The sequence below is a fragment of the Coturnix japonica genome, chromosome 6 (assembly GCF_054131305.1).
Source record: "Coturnix japonica strain WE chromosome 6, WE-NBRP24, whole genome shotgun sequence".
Classification (NCBI taxonomy): Eukaryota; Metazoa; Chordata; class Aves; order Galliformes; family Phasianidae; genus Coturnix; species Coturnix japonica.
Window position 1 is genome coordinate 36,173,096 of NC_140668.1, and position 20,085 is coordinate 36,193,180.

Consider the following 20,085-nt stretch of genomic DNA (forward strand, 5'->3'; position numbering starts at 1 on the left):
GGATTAACTACTTGAATGGATGTAGAGCTGGAAAATGTTATGCCAAAACTCAAAATCAAGAGGGAATACCTCCTCGTAGTTGAAGATTCCCAGCTGAAGACTGACCATGGTCTCTGCTGAATCAGAGAGAGTTTTGTAAGAGCAGAGCTTCCAGCCAAATATCAAGTTTGTCTGCAAAGGAAAGAAGACGTATCTTGCATCGTAGTCAGAGTCCTTGCTGCAAATCAACTGCCTTCACATATATGGAGGAATTAGTACCCAGTCTTTTAGCCTAATGTTTAGATGGGCAGCTTTATTCAGTTTTACTTTTCAAAGACACATTGCTTTCCCCATTCAGAAACAATTCATTTAACCTGGCAGTATCTCAGTGCTGACTGAAAACAAGAGAAACCACAGTCATACTCACAGCAATGGAATAGGCGAGGAACATGATTGCAATAACAGTGATGAATCCAGAGATATCACCCCATGCTCTCCTTAGAGTGGAGGTGATCATGTTTAACTTAGGGTTGAGCCTCAGTAGATGCCACAGTTTCACTGTGGAGAGAAGCACGAGGAAAGCAATCAGGTAGCCAAGAACTGCATCAGCTCTTGCTGTTTCATTAAAGCTCACAGAGCTGTTAGAAACAAAGAAAAGATGTATTAGACCATCTCACAGGAACCTGGGAACGCATACGTTCTGGGAAAGCCAGTCACTCTGAACTTGTTTTCAGTGGAGAGCTAACTTGAGTTTTTGCTGGGATGTTTCTGTCTCTGCTCCCTGCTGTGTGCACACAAAAAGCTCAGCTGTACACAACTATGTTTTGTTTCCATGATTTATCCCGTGATTGTGTGCTTGCTCTTGTGTGACCATTTTCCAGTAGATGCTATTATTTTCCATTCTGAGTTAAGTATTGCTGTCCTCTGCCCTATGCTTCTTGATGGGAAAGAACAAAGCAGATGATTTACTTGCTTGGATGTCCTGTAGCAGCCAGGGAACTGGGAGCTCAGTTAGTACTTCCTGGGCTTATTACTTACTCCTCTTTGTGTTCCTGGTAGTAGCTGATGTCTCGGCTCCCAAGGATTGTCCTCTTCACAAACACTGACAGTGCACTCCAGCTAATCAGTATAATGGCCATCTCCAGGAGATTCCACTTGCTGTGGAAATATCTCCATTTCAGAGTCTTCATCAGTTTTCCCTGTGGAAACAGGAGCCTTACTTTTCCAGTCCAACACCGTATCATACAGTAAATGTCTCAAGATTAGGGCTATGTCCTCCGCAATAAAGCAGACATCATAATTTCTCATCATCTTTGATATTCCTGCCAAACAAAATGTGTTCTTCCTATCATTTAATGAAGATACATGATCTGATTCAGTTTTCCACCAGTGCAAGTCAGCAGCAGCACTACTGGAATCAAGTACCATCCTAAAGCTTTCACAAGTGAAATGAAAGACAGAAGGTAATGCTGTCAGCAGGGTTTTCCAATGTATCTCACCTGCACGATCATGTAGTACACAATAAAGAGGAAATAAATCACTTCTGCAGCAACAACAAAAATGTGAAGGCTGTTGGTGTATGGGTAGAGCCGGACACTCTGCAGCTCTGCGCTTGTGAAGAAGGCCCCTGGAAAATAGCAGTTTTCAACTCAGTGCTGTAATAATTACATCCTTTTGTCTTCGTTCAAATAATTTAATTCGTTAATAAGACCTCCATACACACATCAGTGTCAGTCTGAATCCAGTTATTATACTGAGATTTAAGCATGACTGTAGGAGTAGCTATGTAAGTGTTCTTTGAAAGTAATTTTGGACAGTCAGAGGCTGCGAATGCCCCTCTGTGTAACACTATGATAGTAATCTCAGCAAGGCTGAGTTTGGATTAGACTACAGATGTTAATTTTGTGCTTTGATACAGGCATAGGTTCTCACCTAAAGCGTTGGTTTCAAACATCAGGCTTACAATGCAGAACAGGTTCACATTGGCATTGTAGACTGTAAATTCAACAAACACTGCTCTTGTGAAGGTGTCTAGCCAAATGTTGTTGAAAAGGTACTGGAGAATTCTGCCAAAAAATATATAGCCAGTGAGATAACTCATACTGTATCATACGCTGTAACACATGGAGGATAGAAGTGCATCATTTCATACAGAAGGAGCACACCCAAGGTAAGATATTTACTATTATTTTGGCATTCTGTATTTCTGTAGCTATGTAAATATGGAATCCATGCATGCAATTAGGAAAAAAAACAGGTTGTGATTTTTGATCTGGTTGTTACCTAACATGGAGAAAAATTATAAGAATATAAAGTCTGAAGTCATCACCATCATATCTACAAATTCGGTGTAATCCACAGTAGCAAAATTCAGAATGCAATCTGATACGAATACTACATAGAGCAAAGAGGACCATTATTACTATAGTGTATTCACTAATATTCTACCAGGATGTAAGCTTTACCTGGAGGCATTATGAGGGTCAGTTCCCAGGTGAATCACATATCCCCCTCCCCCATAGATGGCCAGTTTGCCCCAGACAGGCTGCCCTCTCAATTTGGACTGGCTCTGATAATGCCAGGCTGAGCTCAGGTCAGAGGAGTTATCAAAGCCCGAAGTGTTCCAGTGTTCTCCATAGTCTGATGTGTCTTCTGTTTGTAGGGAGTATGGAGCATGGCATTCCTCAATCACATGCTGGAGTGTGGGTGAAATAGGGCAGGTGTCTCCTTTCACTCTCACTTGGCGAATTCGAGCGCTGCCCACCAGCTTGGAGTTCCCATCTGTAATGAACCCTAAATGGGAAATGGAAGAGACAGAACTATGACTAATGTTTCTTCATCTCATTTATCATTCTGATATGCATTAATATTTTCCTATACATTAAAAAACCAAACCAAACCAAAACAAGAAACGAAAACCCAATGCTGTAAGCGAAATAGTGCTTGTATTGATTTAAACTGAATTCTTGGGAAACATCCATAGACAACAGTTTAGTATCATTACCTGTCTGTATGTCATAGAGAAGGAAACAGGTCTGCATTAGAAAAGCGACATGCCTGGAGCAATGTAGCCATATACAGTGTTCACACTTGACCATAGCTGGTTAGTGCCATGTCCAAGCATCAACCACACCATTGTATGCTCATAAGTACTCTAAAACGTGAGTTTGAACATGGCTCATATTTGTTAATGGTTATGGCCAGATAGAAACATGATGTTGTGTAATTATCCTTCACGTTGACCTAAGGCGGAGTGCAGAGACAGAAAGCTTTATAGTGCCATCTATCTGCCGTTCTGCTTTTTTCCTTGGTGATAGAAAGAAGCTGAATTGAAACTGAGAATGGTTATGGTATGGGCAATGTAAAATGTGAAACATTAAAAAACTCAGTGCAAAACTTAAGCACTGTATTGAAGATAAATGTCAAGCCAGGTGGAACTTGAGGTCGGAATGCAGGGGCTTTTGTTGTCCACTAGTATTCAGCTTATGAATATTCACATTAGTCTTACACACTCATAGCATCTTCCTCCAGTCAAATACGCACATACAAGTTGGAGACAGGTATAAAAGGTCATGTTTCAGAATCTGGCAAGCTGAAGTGATATCAAAACAATCTCTGCACCTTTATATGATCCATAAAGATTTTTGACTAAGGTAGTTTTTGCCCACGTGAAAAAATCCTCATAACTGTAGACATCACGGAATCCTGCTGTAAAACTGCTCTCAATATGCTTGTTTAAGTAGTAGGAATTGGGATCTCTTTGCCCGTAGGCAACCAGTAACAGCATCCATAAAAACCCCAGATAGGCTGTAAAAAAAAAAAAGAAAAACCCACGAGAAGAATCAGTACATGTGACCTCAGAATTAGCACTGCTGTTCAAAATAGATTGTGCGAATGATTACTGCTGTCATCACTTATTAGGTTAAGGGGATGCTTTGCAAGAATCTGACTGACTAGTGCTAATGAATTTACACAACTTACGTCAAAGTGCTGCAGTTTAAGCACATCACATTTGAAATACAAGTAGGAATCTGAGAAGTGATTGAGAAAATAAGCATAGAGGCTGGCTGAACATTAACAGTAATGACAGCTCTAAACAGAAGGAGTAAATTAATTTTGTGTTTAATGTTTTCACTGATGTAAAAGTACTGATGAATACTGCTGAATAAAACAAGATAAACTACATATGAGTAATACCCAGGATTTCTCTGATTAGGGCAAATGCCTTCTGCTCCTTCATGCAACTGATTTTCATTTTCTCAACATCAGCAGCAGGAGGTGGCTGGTAAATATTGCTTCTGCTGTCCCGTCGGGCTCCAAAGAGAGGATTTGAGTTGCCTGTGGGTGAGAGCAGTGATACCTGGTATCAGTCAATAGATCATTTGTATCCTGCTTTTCACTTTGGCCATTGTGAGGAAATATTTCTAATTAATGCTTTCCCATAAGAAGTCAGGTGATGTCGCTTAAAGAAGCATTGGGGAATGATTCAGGTCCTGAGCAGCACGTCGGGTTTAGGTACAGGTGCCTTTCTCTGCCCATTCAGGTGTATAAAGGTAACCAGTGAAGTCTTCACTGTGAATCACGTATCGGTGCATGAAGCATTCAAAAATCTTAGAGAACATTTCACTTTTTTTTTTAGTAATTTCTCACTTTACAGACAGTTACCTGGTGCAAGTAAAGGCCCATCAACGGCAGTGTTTTCTTCATCCTCATGTTCCACCTTCTTCAGAACCAGAGCAAAGAAAGCAGCAAACCCCAGCACCTGCAAGAATTAGCTGTAGACTCACTTTGTGCCCATTTAATATACAGGAGCTCAGGGTTTGATGTGTACCACTTTGGATACAGCTACTGCAGAAGAACAACTGTCCTTTGGCTTTGAGGAACTCGTGCAGCTAAAGCTTATAAACAGTGCACAAACCCTAACTCAACTGCTCTTGTTGTATGACTTATCTTCTTTGGTCACCTCATCAGCTATTAAACTGACAAAATGGGGGACGAAACTAATGTAGTTAATGCCAACAAATGACAACAGAACTCTAGTATGTGTTTGCTTTTGTTTTAAGAGCAATAACTTCAATTTTACATGTTAAATCTCATGGTTCTTTAAAAGGTATTATTTTCATGTAATCCTAGCAGAATAAGTTCATATTGGCCAGTGGTTCCATTTCTGAGGATCTCACCTTTAAGGGCTGTGTGATGAAAAGACTTTCAAAGAAGGAGATGGCCATGGAGATCAGCCATTTGATGGAGTTCTCCTTACCGTAATGCAGCCCATAGAGCATGGTAAAGAACCCAGATACACCACTGGTGGCTGCAACAAGGAACCAAGCAATGAACACAAACCACCAGGGCAGCCCTTTGGAAGAACTTTTCTTTCCATCACCAGAGAAGCTTGGAGTAAGAGACCACCTTCAGAATCAACCAGAAGAGAAAAAAAAAAATCATTCAGCACTGGAACAGAAACCAGAATCACATTCTTCAGGTTCCGTGACCATAGGCAACATTTTATGATTTAAATTCTTTTAGCTAATTTCTTCTTTTAGCTAATGTAACTACACAGAATATATGGATGGCAAAAAGTACAGCCATGTGCAGATGCCACCAAAAATAAGAAGAAATATGATGGTCTTACTTGCTTCTCAGTTCATGCATTATTGAACCTCCAGTAGAAATGTTGACCAAAAAACCCCATAACCATGAATGCCTTTTAGCTGCTGGATACATCTCATGATCATCATAAAGGTCAGAGAGATAATTAGTGGTATTGTTTTCAATTCTTCCTACTTAATTAACGGGTTTCCCAGAAATATGTTTTGTCTGCTTATTCATTTTATTTTCTTCATGCATTATTAGAGACCAGGGAGACGTTGGAGCTCAGTGATTATCTTCAGCATTTTATGGCCATGTGGTACTGCACTGTAACATTCAATTTTGGAAGCAAAAATGACAGAGTGAGGATCTGTCATTACTGCTTTTGTCTGTAGTTCACTGCATTGAAATTTCTTTGTTGCTCCAACAATAGAATAATAGCAAGGCATGTTTCTACATCTATTATAATGATTATCTACAACATATTAAGTAGTAATTATTTTCAACTCACCGCTTTAGAATTCATGACCTGAATTTACTTACACTGAAAATGGGGTAAGAATTAGATTACCTCTCACTGATGGATGCTGATGAGCAAATCTGGTTCTGCAGGAGGTTCTTCATGTGCTGAACCTGCCGAACTGCTCGAGTATAACTCTGAGGCATCTGAAATTTATGGGGCCCCAGTAATTTGAGCTCCATTTCTACGTGCTGGAGTTGCATGTACAAGCAACGGTTGTAATCACTGTGCTTCAGTCGCTCACGCATTCCCTTCTCAGGAGTTGGGCTTCTTGTTTTTGCTGCGGGTAAAGAATTTACCTTTGAACTCTGCATCTTGGGATGCTCATGGAAAAGACAAAAAGGAGTATGAAATCATGAAATCAGTGGGATTATTTGCTCATATATTATTATTTAATTGAAATTGAATCAATGCCTAAGTTAAGAGTTGGACTGAAAGGAGCAGCACAAGGCCAAGAAGAAAATGGATGGGACAAAAACCCGATACTTATGGATCTTGATAATAGATAGTAAATAATTAGATACTGATAAGGCTGCTAGCTAACATTTCATTCCACAGCAACAGAAACAGATTTCAGTGTTTTTACTTAGTTGGGTGGCAGACGGTGCATAGTGAAAGGAGAAGGCAATGGGCACAAATTAAAACTCAGGAAATTCCATCTGAATACGAGAATAACTTTTCTATTGCAAGAGTGATTGGACACCTTGAAGGAGAAGCCATGGAGTTTCCATCCTTGGAGATACTCCACATTCATCTGGATGCGGTCTTGGGCAACCTGCTGCAGCTAACTCTGCTGGAGGACCCCTTCCAACCTCAACTATTCTGTGATTCTGTAATTGCCTTGGAGTCAGGACGTGAAAGCTTGTGCCATCCCATCCAGTGTTGCCATCAAATTCACTACAAAGGTTTCAGTAGGTGTGTCACATTAAACTGTTTACCTTGTATATCCATAGGGCCTAGTGTGACAGTTACAGGGTCATCCTTCTTTTTGTTTTCATCATAAAACTCTTGTCCAGCTCTATTCTGCTGGCAAATGATATCTTCAACCAATGCCAAAAGTGTGTTGATATTAGTTGATTTTCCAAGATCTGATACTGAGGTCAGTGATGGAGCTTTTAAGGCTTTAAAGAGCGAGTTAGCAATTCTTCTTATGTCCTGGAAAAGACAGCAGCAATATGACGGTGACTTGGACTGCAGTAACTTAAGCTGATGTGGTCAGGAGGTGCCACTGGCTGGGAGCTGCACCTGTTGCTAAAACCCCTGGAATGGGTAAGTATAGAACATCCTATGGGGCTGGATATGACATCTGGATTTCAATGAATTCAGAAATTTGCTTTTCAAGATTCAGTAATGCAGCTTACCTGTCTGTGTCATGTTCATCCCATGACTGTATAGGTGGGTAACTGAGTGTTTTGCATGAAAACACATTTGGCTCATTGTATCAGACAATTTGAAAGACTTCTGACAGAGAAGGTTTCTGCTGTTAAACTGGAGGCGTCGAGTACTGCATGGCAGCAGAGGGCAGTGCAGGACCCACTGGGAAGCAGCCACATTCACTTACCTTTATCACAGCCTCTGGAGTGAGCGAGACGGCTGGGGTGACGTGTGGGGCAGGATGTAGGCTTGGGGATACTCGGCCGTTCTTTCCAGCCTTCTTCTCTGTGCCCTGCCTGGCTGGCCGGGGTCGTGTGTTCCTGAAGATCTGCACAATGAGCAGGTTGATGGGGAACATGAGGAGGGAGCTTTCAAAGCCAATCATCACTTCCTGCCATGTGAACTCAATCTTGCCTGTGAAGATCAAATAGGGGAAACAAATAAAAAATAACCTCTGGAACCATCAAATCTGTCTCTCGTGAGAAAGCCCATTTGTTCAACTCTCCCTCTTCTAGATTCTGCTGTCTGTCTTTTCCTGCCCAAGTAATGGAAACAATTGTTACCCAAATCCATTTTCTGCTCAGCTGGATCCTTTGGCACTCCCCAAAACATGATGCTGGTCAGCATGGTGCAGAGCAGCAGTGAGAAGCAGCATGACACGCGCTGAGCTCGTGTGAAGGAACTTCGTGGGGAGCGGCTGAAAACTGAGTACCAAATGTGCCCATCCTGGAAACCCTTGGAGGTCTTCATGAAAAACAGGTTGCTGGGAAGGAAGAGGAGGAAAACGAATGCTTAGGAAGGAGAGGAAAGAACAGAACTGTATTTCAGGGTCCTGACCCGTTTGTGCTAGGCACTGTCAGAAGACGTATTAACTGTAAAAAAATATATCAAATATCATGGCTTGATTTACACAGAATGATCATAGCTTCCTATGTGCTTTCCTTCTTGCCACACCATAGTGGTGAACATAATCATGAGCAGTTTCTATATGCATTCTTAGGGAAATTACACTGGAGACAAGATGCGTGGGTTTCCATATGTCTCATCAAAGTATTATTTAACACCAGTATTTCCAGTCTGATGGAACATTAAGGTAACAGTCAGGCTTCTTCTCGTTCAGAGCCCTTTCAGAGCAATGGAAAAACCTCACTGTTTTCTTTTTGTCTAGAGAGTTGATGTTTGTATGCTTGCTTCTCTAGACTGATTGTTATTAGGAGCAAAAAGGCATAAAACAGAAGTTACCTGAACTGCTTCATGTCTTGCTCTGTAGCTACTGGGAACACTTTATCTAGGACACATTCTCCAATATCAACTGCTAACCAGGAGTTACAGAGGAAATACCATTTCTGGTCCCATGCAAGGTCATGTACCAATACTCGATTCACATACCTGGTGGGAAAACATACAGGGCACAGTCATGTGTAACTGAGTGGTATGAAATTCAGGACTCAAAAAAACTATGGAGGACAGACTCTGGCCTATGGCTTCTTTGGCTGTGCCCTAAGATAATGTTCTTCTGAGAACTTAGGTTGGTGACCTGATCCAGAGCACATTGCAGCTCCCATCTGATCACTGTGCCTTCATTTCATGTAATATTTCCCATAGTATGTTTGAGGAAAGTCTTGCACTAACTCAGAATCAACTTGTAGTATGGGTATAAACTGGATATGGGAAGTATTCCTTGCCCTGCAGTTTAGATTATGATATGATCTATTCATCTTGGGAAAATAAGTAAAGGCAAAACTAACCCTTAATGTCTAGAACTGTAGGAAGAATAATTTCAAGTGCTAGGAAAGGAAAACAGTTGTCATTACAAACACATATTTGAATCTTTATTATTTCCTTGTGTATACTTACCAGGATGGATTGTCCCCTGAATTATCATGCCACAGTCGAATGCTCTGCAATTCCCCTAGAGGAAAGAGGGTACAGAGTAGGAAAACATCCACTCCTCCACGCTCAAACACTGGTGTCTCAGGATCAGTTAGATGATGTGGCTCACTCTCTCCTTCAAGTCCATATAGAGTGAGCGTCACCTGCAGAGTAAGATAGCAAAATGAGGGATCTCTCGTCTCAGAATCTTATATGTGATTATTCCTTTGACATAACTCTGCCCACTTTCTAGCTTAGAAGTTGCATTTGAGCTGTGCTGTTTAAAAGCCTTGGGCGCTACTTTATTGCTCCGGTTCTCTAAATGAGTGCAAAGCTCTTTTACTGCACAGTACAGCTGATACCTTGGAGGTTGTGGCTGCCCCACGGCGATGTCCTGTGAAAACTGTCACAAGATAACGATACTGAGCAAAGGGGTCATTGTCTTCCAGCACTGTGATTTTTGCCTGCAGAGTGACATGATACAAACAGTGCATTAGCAGCCTTGTAAATATAGATACCTTAATGCTGTGGGTAGGAACATAGCATCTTATGAACAGTGAGGATGGAAGGGAGTAGGGCTAGCTGAAGGCTTCTATTAAAACAGGACAGTCAAAAAGGGAATTGGCCTAAATACTTTCACTCTTTATTAATGAAAGACTTACTTTGGCATCATCCTGGATGTCTTTCCTTCGGGCCCAAATAACTACAAGCACATATATCAGAAAGATACATCCTACTGTGGTCACCACCACAGGGTTGTCCACAAATGTAGCAAAGAGCTGTGCAGTTCTGCTAACATCAACAGCATTAGGTATGACAAAGAAGGAGCTCCCAAAGAAGGTCAGATGGTTGCAGAGACACTGAGTGCTTCTAGAATTTGTTTTCGGTCCTACCTGAAAGCCAGAAAAAAATCCAGATAGAACATTTTGCTTTGAAGTATTGGACAACTTACCAAGCAAATGAAAAGGCAGTGCTGAGAATGGTAAGTCAGTATGCGGAATTGCCTTACAGGAATAAATTGTTGTTGGGAATATTAATTCCAATGTCCAGACAGAAAAAGGCATTTACAATGTCATACAAACTTGTCTGAACAGCTCAGTTTCTCTTTATGTAGGAGTGCATCCCAAGAAGTGTAATGGAAATGCAATTTGAATTTTAGTTGTAGTGGATTAAATTTTGCCTCTTGATTTTACTAAAACATCTGATAATTATCTTATTTTGCGGTATGAATTCAATGGGGATCACAAGGGCTGGATTTGGCATATATACTATAAAGATTTCTCTATTTCTCTCTACTTACCTGACATCCATAGCTGTTCCAGTGCCCCTGCTGGTCATCCCAAAATACACAGCGGGATGCAAAGCAAGTGACAGCAATAGAGAGCTCATTATAGACAGTGGAATCCATTCCTGTGTCTTGTGAAACCATGAAATAGTAAGTTCCCTCTCCAAAAATGAGTTCTTCAGGGCTAAGAACCCAGGTATTTGCTTCACCTCGAACAAAAATATGCAGAAGTGTGTATTTTGAATACAGCTATATTGCATATAATAAATAAACTGAACAAAATAAAAGAAAGGGGTACCAAATAATCCTTAGCAACTCATTGTTCAGTGCATCCCACTCTTGCTCCTAAAGCACAATAAAATGAAACTCCTTTGAGAGGATTCTTTCCAATCAGATGTAAGGCTCATTCTGCAAATTTGTGGTCAAAATGACCCTGTAATTTTGGCAGTGAGCACTCCATGATATCCATACTGAATGGCCTTAACTTTCCATGAGTACTGAGCTTGTATAGAGCTAAGTCTTTTGGCTACATAAGCCCAGAATGCAAAAGTTAATTCATCACTAACAGGCTGTCTTACCTCCGGTAGTTTTCTTGTAGAACAGATGACTTTTCATGTCATAGTTAGTTTCATTTGGGCGATAACCATATCCTAAGTAGATTATTAGTGGAATGTCTTGTTCACATTCCAGTTCGATCACTATCGATGTGTTTTCTGAGGTGATGTTGACTTGGAAAATACTAAAATTGCCCAGGTTCAACTGAATCCTGTCTTCCTCAGGTGCAGAATGCCTTGGTAATATTATCTGGTTTTAAACAGAAAGACAAATACAGAAGAGCATCTTACTTATCTATAAGCACTATAAGTATCTATAGGTACAGCCACACACTAGACAATCTTTTTTATGACATAAGTATGGCTGTCAAAAATATTTTCCTTTAAATTATTTAATTATTTTCACGATACTGTCTTCTAACTTCTGAAAAGTCCTTTTCTGGCCTGTATAGATTCACCACAAAATCTGTGATCTTCAGTGCATTATTTAACTGAAAGCTGAGATTATTACTGAATTAGTGGCCACATGAAGTACATAAATGAACTGTCTAGACATCAGTTTATAAATGAGTTAAGAATCCCAAGCAGAAGTAATATGAGCATACAGTTGTTGGGTATTGAATCAGACATTACACTGTTATTCAAGATCATTGTAATCTGGAATGGTTTTCCCCAACCATTATCACTGTCAGAACCACTTAGATGTCATCTCCTTTCTAAGAAATATTTGTCATTTTCTTCCTCATATCACAAAAATATCCCCATCACAAATGAAGACACTCATTATATGTTGAAATGAATACAGTACCACCATTTGTAGTCAGAGAAGACAGTAATATACATGACAGCTTGTAAACAGAGGAAGAGAGAAGAGGGATAGAAAATAGTGAGTTTACCTCAATGTTTTCTTTAATGTTGCTGACTGGTATGATCAAGCCATCCAGACCAGTAAGACTTAGACCTCCCACTGTTCCACTGATGTCAAAGCTGGTGTCACTGGAGAAAAAGGGATTCATGGCAAAGCTCACCATCTGTTATCAAGACATTAATAATAATCTCTGAGTTACTGTTAATATTTCATTATCTTAAAAATTAAATTGGTGAATAGACCAAATAAACTTGTTGACCTCAGACTCAAACAGTACTCAAAAGAAGTACAAATCCATTGCTCTGGGGGTTATAAACAAAATCTCCTAACTCGAATCACAGTTGTGCCGTAATCAGGACATTTGCAGGCCTTCTCTGTCTCCTGCAGGATCTGAGTGCCTCAGAGTCATTTGCTTCTAGCTGGGATGAGGGAGATCTGTTGTCTATCACTTTGAATATTGATGAGGACTTTGAGCTGTTTCATACCCCTCAGAGCATTAGATACAAATAAACAGCAAATAGGTCTGTAGAATTGATTCCATCACCTTCTCTAGCCATACAAGTAGAAAGCAAGAGTGTATGTGGGGGGCTGAGGGGATGGGGAATTTCAGCTTGCTCAGCCAACTTCATGCAATTAAGATAAGTGAAGACTTCTTTGACCAAAAATGAGTGGAGGGATGACTTGAATACTTGCATACTCCTTAAAAGTAAAAGGACTCTAAAACTGCTTGACCAAGAATGTAAGTTGTAGATCAGATTGAGTCAGATAAAAGCTGTTTACTTGCCCTTATATCCACTGTTTCATCATCAACTCCTGAAATACCAAGAGAAGAAGCAGTTGGGAGAGTAAAGCTGGCGGAGCTGGAGCTGGAGGTATTAATGGATGTACCATCCATATTTTCTGTTTGTAATCTATCCAGTCCAGTTGGACACAAATAAAACAGAAAAAAATAAGAGAAAAAAAAACAACAAAAAAACCCACAGAAAAACAAACATACAAACAGTCAATAGTATGAACTTCAAGCATAGGGAAAAAGTTCTCTCACTTTGTGAGTATAACTTATCTGGAAAATTGTTTTTGACTGCCAGTAACTACCTGAGTACGTTGCCCCTGATGTAGCACTTCATACAACACTACCATGCAGTCATCAGGAAAAGGGGTGGAATTGGCATATCTGTATATGAAGCTGCACCCAATTAGTTGTACTTATGCAAAAGGTGCACCTGGTCTTTGTGTGAACATGTTCTTGATTTCTACACACAGTTAAATGTGGATGAAAACCAGACTCTCAGGGAACAATGTGGGGGTGACTGCTGGAAATGCAGAATGCTCATCAGGCTCCTTATGATTATATTTGCTCTTGTCAGTCTAGTTACAGCTTTGTATATCATGTCATTATTGGCAGCTTAGCAACTTGGAAAATAAAAAAGAACTTAACCTTTTAAAGGCAAGCAGCTACTAGTAAGTTCTTATTTGGTCAAAGAAGGCACAACATGAGATTTTTTAAGATGATATTACTGGACCTAACTGGGGTCCAAGCCGTTCTTATAATTAATTAGCAACTTCATCATGCTGCTGAAGTTGTCATTATGCTACAATATTAGAGTGGTTGGGTGGTTTCAAGGATAATGCGATGAATATTTGAGGAAAATTTGAATGCCTATCAGGAACTGGGGAAGATAGACAGACAGACAGACAGAAAGCAGACATTTATTACTGTTACCTCTTTATATACATTGTGGCAGAATGAGTGGTAAGGACCATGGGTTCATCATCTGGCTCCTTCCCAAACAGGAGTGCGCTCTGCAGATTTTCAACTGTATTCAAGAGCTGGTGGGACACCAAACTCTGGACAAGGATTAGAGGAGGTAGCATCTAACAGAGCAGCTCAGAATCAGTAAGTTGCTCCTTATTTGCCCTTAATTCCTTTCACTATGAGATACTGTTTTCATCATGTCTTGTAGTGCTGGCAAACTTGGTGATGTTCTTGTTAATCTCAGAGAAAGTTATTCTTAACAGCAATTCAAGTTCTGTAATTCTCATGAAAACATACTGCAAATAAATATGTCTTACAGTAAATGGAAATCTACTATTTAGAACTTATATGCACTGAAACACTACAAACATGGCATCAATTTCATGCAAGACATTTATTTATTTGTGTATGTTAATGCCCTTTCACTGCACATTTTAGTGTTTGAAAAGCAAGATCTAATTACCTACTGGTTGTGTAACTGTTGTGTTTTCCTGGGGGAGTCTGAACAGTTCATAACCTTTTTTCTCAGGTTAGATTTATATCATGCCCTACTCCTTCGCAGGGCTGACAGCTAAAGTGCATTCAGTCCAGGTATTACACAAACGGAACTGTGACAATTCATATATAAATAGGAAGGCCTTAGACAAAATAAACACACTTCTTAATCCTGAATTGAAAATCAGAGTGGGCTTTCTGAAAAAATGAAGAAACCTGAGCACTACAGTGCACTGTCCTGTGCTCCACCTGATGCCAATTTAAAAATGTGAGGTAGCAAAACTATTTAAAATCTTCTAAAGCGAATAGATAATCAAAATTACCTGTTCTGCCTCAGGCACTGTAGTGTTGATGTCTCTGTTTTGTATGGAGGCTTGAAGGACATTGCTCACTGCATTAAACAGGTAGCTGGCTGCATCCGTTAGTTTCTGATCATCTCTGCTGTCTTCTGTGTTTACAGTGAGCAAGGAAGCACTGACATCTTTCAGTGTATTGCTAGCTTCCACCTGCATGGGAAGGAAGGGGAAAAGTTTCTATTTTGTTACTACCAATGACACCAGCCACACATTGTGCCATTGAGTCTTTTACTGAGTATTGCAACATAAGTAATTCCATAGGACTATTTGTAGCTAAAGCTGTTCTACTGTCATTACTTGTGCTGGGCTAACACCTCAAACACTAATGAAGATGGTATACTACTAGATGATATACTAATGTGTAATACAGACCTGAAAAGTGCAGTCTGCTTCCACAAATTCAACCCATAAAAACAAGATGAATAATATCTGAAGGAAGCTTATCTTTCAAACACTGGGCTAGGGTACAGTTTAGATGTACAGTAATGCAGTAATGTAGTAATTCAGGTTATACTTTGGACTGGTGAGTCCAAAAATATAACCGCAGTCAAATGCATGTGCATTGCAATTTTAATTTCCATAAAGCCTTTTGAGTTACCAGCAAGTCATACTTTTGGGCCTTGTGCTATGCTAAATGCCAAAGGAGAATGAATCTTACAGTTTCTGTTTTGTGCCCAAACACGGCTAATGATTGTTTTGTGATTGTGAAAGCACTGGCCAGCATAATAACCCAGGGTGAGAGAGCCAAGCAAATTCATTGCAAGCTTGTACATGTCCATTCCCACAGTCTACAAATGCATAGCAGCCTCACTGTACAGTGAATGCTGAATCTGAGCTATATTCTTGTCTTGTTGATGTTAACCACATACTGCTGAAATGCTCCCAGCCATTGTCTGGCTACAGCTGTATAACTTACCAGAAATCAGGACAACTCTTCTCATTGCCAGTTTATTTGTGACATTTCCCCAGTGAGTTTGTTCTGCCCTCCCATGTGCTTATTCCTTACTCCTTACACACAAATAGAATTATCTGCTAATGTCATATTGCATTCAACATTTAAGAAGCATTTTTGCAAGGCCAATCTAAACATTTGTGCTTGGTTCCTCTGGCTGTGCTGCCGTGTTTCTGCCTCACTGCTTGCTCACTGAAAGTTAAAGTTTCCATCTTAAAGATGTATCAGAGAATGTAACTGGCTGGCCCGTCATAGCCTGGATTGCAAAGGCTGCTGAGTCAGTGTTTGTTGTTTCAGATTTGCTTACTCACAATGGCAAAATGTATTCTCTTCTGGTCAAGATATATTAGCTGGTACAGTTAAAAAAAGAAATGAGCAAAGAACAGATAACTGTAAGGCACGGACACTCTTCCAAGGTTAGTAGGGTTCAAAAGAGTCTGTACTGCTAGTGTAAGGAGGCAGAGGATGAATTGCTCCTTACCTGTGCTGAGACAGACAGCTCTTCAGTCCTGTAAGTGATATCTTTCAGTACTTCTGACATCTTAAGAGCAGTTTGTACTGATGTTACATTAACAGCAGAGAGAGTTGTCAGCATTAGCCCTCGGAGCTTGGGATGGAAAAGGGTAATTAGACAAACGAATAAGATACTAATTAAGACTGTGCAAATAGTGCTGTATATTGACAGCCAGGCTTGCTGTGAAATATGTGGTAGAAAAGAACTCCTCAAGGATCATGTGAGCTGATGTTAGGTCTGCTGACAAGGTGCCACTTGCCTTAGTAGATGTGTAACCAACTGCATGAGCTTTGTGTTTCCTTCCAACAGAGATAATTTTTACACTTAACATACATCATAAGTGAGCAAAGTTACTTCTCTGTGCTAATGTGTGTGAATTACCATGTAAATGCCACTTCCTGAGAAAGCAGAGCCATGTTCAAATAACAAATCATAACTGAAGGATATGTTGCATTTCTCTAGATCTTTTCACTTGAGCATGCAAAGCACAGTACAAATATAAGCTTATAACTGAAACATAAGCTTGTAGCTGGAAGGAATAAATTATCTCATACTCTGGGGGATATTCTTAGAGGATATTTGTCCTGCAGGAAAGGCAATTTTATAAATATTTATTTCTCTTTTTCAAAATCAAATTAACTGTAAGTTTAAAAACACCATCCAAATTAGTTTAAGTGATTGCAGTAAGAATTGAGAATGTGTTCCTTTACTGATGGATGATAAAACAAATTTTTTGCTTGGGCAAGTAGTGAATAATAGCTGAAACCACTGCCAAGCACTGAGATGGATACCAGAAACTTGAAACCTCCATTGATTTGAGGAGGTGATATATGAGTTTTTTGTTACTTAAGAGCTGCCAAAGAATAAGAAGAGTCCATTGTATTGCACTGTACTGCAAGAAAACAAGTGTCTGGCTCACCTCTTTTCGAGTGTCTGTCTGTAAAGATCCGTTATAGTTTTCCTCTTGGGTCTCATGATTAAGTACTGAAGTCACTGACTTAAACAGCTGGAGAAGACTCATGCTGTTGTTCCCACCTTTTAGGATTGTGTTTGCCTTCTCAGATACAATGGTCTGTAGGGTCAGGTTCCCATCGATTGTATCTTCTTGTATTACCTGATGAGGAAATCAGATACGCTCTTAACACAGCTAACAATTATAGTTGTCTTTGAACAGTTTCTGCAATCATGTCATTGGCAGCCTAGATAGACTGGGACAAAAAAACTATGTTACCAGTTTTTCTTTGTGTTTTATTTTGAGTTAAATTCTCCAGACAGCTCTGCTGTCCTCTTGGGTCTTTTGACTAAGTGCTGAAGTCATGGACTTGGACAGCTGGAACAGATTTCATGCTGTTGTTATAACCCTATAGAATATTGTTTGCTTTTTAAAATACAATGGGATATCTTTAGAAATGTCCAAATGTAGGCAAACACCCCAGTTCCATCTCAATCTATGACAAATTTCTGTCATTTTAAGATGTCTGATCTCACCCACTTGGATGATGAATCTGTGCAGAAGACACAGAGCCTAATTCATCCCAGAGTTTTCTAAGCCCCAGTCCATGGATTGCCAAGAAAAATTTGCAGTGAAAAGCAGCTTCACTGAGTGTGAAGCATAGGGAAAGGCATGGACTTCTAGCAGCCTGATAGGAATCTGCTGGGCAGGCAGATAAAGGAATTTTCTGGGACCTACTAGAGAATAACTCCAGACTCTAAATACAGCTTTTGCTACCCAGTGTCCAAATAGGTCATCTTTTAAAATTCTATCCTAGAAAAAGAAGAGTGGAAGTGTTTCTTGACTACTTTGAGTCCACTGAGAATAGTCTGTGTTAGACAGGGAAATGGCGATTATCATACAGTCACAAGCACATAGTAAGTACAAAATGGGAAGAAGTTCCAAAAGAGATTCACAGGTTAACATCAACTTGGAACACCCTGAAATAAAGTATTTCTTGTGTGTACCTTCACCGAAGCATTGGTATGAACTGTATCACCAAAACTGTTGCTAACAGTAATTGTCATGTGTAAAATGAAATCATTTTCCTCTTCTCCAAGTGGAAGATAAACTGGGAAGAGTTCGGGGTCTGGGCCACAGTGCAGGAGAGAATCTGAAATAGGAAAGATGTTGTTACCTACCAGACATCATACAAACACCTCCTGCTATCTAAGAACAGGGCTCTGTGGGTTTGCATTGTGCAGACCTGACTGGCTTACACGTAGATGAAGAGCAGAAGCAGGCTGTGCCTTTGCTCTTACTAGCAGCAGTAAGACTGCTTGCCAGAAATGTGAGGCAGCACTTAGCCAAACAGATCACCTCAGGACTTACTTGGGTTCAGATAGAAGCAGTAGTTGAGCTGTGTGCTATGACTCGATTGGCACGAATCCACCGAGCATGGAGTGCTGCAGGAGACTGTGAAAGTGGTGAGCACAGATCCCTGCTTGGGAGACACAATGCAGCTGGGGACCTGGGGCGGAGGCACGGTGCTGACAAGGTAGGTTTGTTCTCCGTAACCACGCTGAGTCAGTGCTGGGAGTGGAGGGAGCAGAACATCAGCAGTGATCATGCTGTGGCAGCACTGATCTGCAGACATCTTACTTATTGTGGCAATGGTGTGGTTTATTCAGGCACCACAAACCAAATGGTGGGCCTAATCAGAAGTGAAATCCCACTAGTGAATCAGCCATAAGAAGAGAAGAACTATAAGAGCACAATAGGTTTTGTGTTGTTAAACCAAAATTGCATTATTTGATCAAGTATTCAACATAATGCTACTTTCAGATGAGCCATAACAAAATTATTAACAGCTTGGAGCAAGAGAGCTGAATTTGTCCTGCCGTGCAATAGCAAACTTAATTCTTAATTACTTTAAGGAACCCGTATGTAAAGTAACAGCTCTAAACTTGTAGAATTGCTTGTCAGCAAGGCTATATGTACGTAACATCTGTATGATGTCATGGTGGCAGACTATCTCAAAGCAGCCTAACAAACCCTGCTTGCCCCTACCTGTTACTTTAATCTGGAAAGCTTCTCCATGTGTCTGCAAGAAGGAGCTGTTCATTATCAACCTAGATGTGTTGCTTTGAAGCAAATTCAAGGAGTTCTGACGGAAACCAGTCAGGCTGCAGGCTGGAGGGAGGGGTGTAGACTGGAAAACCAGACAGAAAAGAAAACATGATGACAGAGGCTCTTTGCTGTGATTTTGTTGCAGCTGGGCAGCAGAAGTGGGGTGGCAATTTGATGCTCTCTATTATAGCTGCTCCCAAACATGACACCCCCATGCCAAAGCTCCCCTGTGACAAAGCACCACTCTGAGGCTGTGTGGCTTTTGCTCATAATAGATGCTTATTGGTAGTATTTCTGACAAACCTGTTGCTCTCACCTTGTTTTGGAATGTGTTATCTAAGTACCAGTTATAGTACATGTCCTGGGAGTCCTTCTGTCCAGAGACACTCAGAACAACTTCCTCACTAACATTCACTGGCTTGCAGTTTGCCTCGCACCTATAGGGAAGTAAGACAGTAGCTACAGGTAGTAACTGGATGAGAAGTCACAGTCCTTGATGACAGTTGTTTTAACCTTTCTTAATGAACATTTGCAAAATCCCCTTGATATAAGTGAGCTGTGACTCACATATAGTGAAATAATTCATTTTACAAAAAGAGTATTAGAAACCTTTATCCTTATTTTCAGCACTGACTGAAGTGCAGAATCCACACACTATTTATGTGCAAATCCTACTTCTATATAACCTCCTGAAAGGATCATATTAACAAATCACCGAAATGCCACTGATCTTCAGTGAGGCCCCAGATTCCCAAGGACCAGATTTTTTAAAGCATTATAGTGTCTCTGGGTGCCCAGTAGGAATTTCAGACCTATTTTTTACTTTTATTCCCATCATTTCAATTAAGTTTGCATATGGAAATCTCCAGAGCTGATAAAAGGTAGAGGGGGTTAAAATGCCTAAGTGGTT

The 20,085-nt window shown here is 40.3% G+C and overlaps 1 protein-coding gene across 1 annotated transcript in view; it reads right to left on the bottom strand.

Moving 5' to 3' along the window:
• The window catches only part of PKD1L3 (polycystin 1 like 3, transient receptor potential channel interacting), a 30,508-nt gene that overhangs the window by 1,371 nt on the left and 9,052 nt on the right, over positions 1-20,085 (bottom strand). Inside the window, exons 12-41 of the mRNA XM_085550608.1 lie at positions 19,492-19,612; positions 19,116-19,257; positions 18,438-18,638; positions 18,074-18,219; positions 17,034-17,228; positions 16,082-16,207; positions 14,616-14,798; positions 13,765-13,889; positions 12,799-12,952; positions 12,070-12,204; positions 11,198-11,423; positions 10,635-10,828; positions 9,997-10,227; positions 9,697-9,798; positions 9,320-9,498; positions 8,705-8,851; positions 8,026-8,225; positions 7,650-7,876; positions 7,027-7,243; positions 6,140-6,368; positions 5,160-5,388; positions 4,645-4,741; positions 4,177-4,317; positions 3,601-3,786; positions 2,445-2,772; positions 1,912-2,045; positions 1,479-1,606; positions 1,018-1,178; positions 407-617; positions 70-171 (exon numbers count right to left, since the gene is read on the bottom strand). Of these exons, the coding sequence (XP_085406734.1) occupies positions 70-171; positions 407-617; positions 1,018-1,178; positions 1,479-1,606; positions 1,912-2,045; positions 2,445-2,772; positions 3,601-3,786; positions 4,177-4,317; positions 4,645-4,741; positions 5,160-5,388; positions 6,140-6,368; positions 7,027-7,243; positions 7,650-7,876; positions 8,026-8,225; positions 8,705-8,851; positions 9,320-9,498; positions 9,697-9,798; positions 9,997-10,227; positions 10,635-10,828; positions 11,198-11,423; positions 12,070-12,204; positions 12,799-12,952; positions 13,765-13,889; positions 14,616-14,798; positions 16,082-16,207; positions 17,034-17,228; positions 18,074-18,219; positions 18,438-18,638; positions 19,116-19,257; positions 19,492-19,612 (5,197 nt within the window). The remainder of the gene's footprint in view (positions 1-69; positions 172-406; positions 618-1,017; positions 1,179-1,478; positions 1,607-1,911; positions 2,046-2,444; positions 2,773-3,600; positions 3,787-4,176; positions 4,318-4,644; positions 4,742-5,159; positions 5,389-6,139; positions 6,369-7,026; positions 7,244-7,649; positions 7,877-8,025; positions 8,226-8,704; positions 8,852-9,319; positions 9,499-9,696; positions 9,799-9,996; positions 10,228-10,634; positions 10,829-11,197; positions 11,424-12,069; positions 12,205-12,798; positions 12,953-13,764; positions 13,890-14,615; positions 14,799-16,081; positions 16,208-17,033; positions 17,229-18,073; positions 18,220-18,437; positions 18,639-19,115; positions 19,258-19,491; positions 19,613-20,085) is intronic.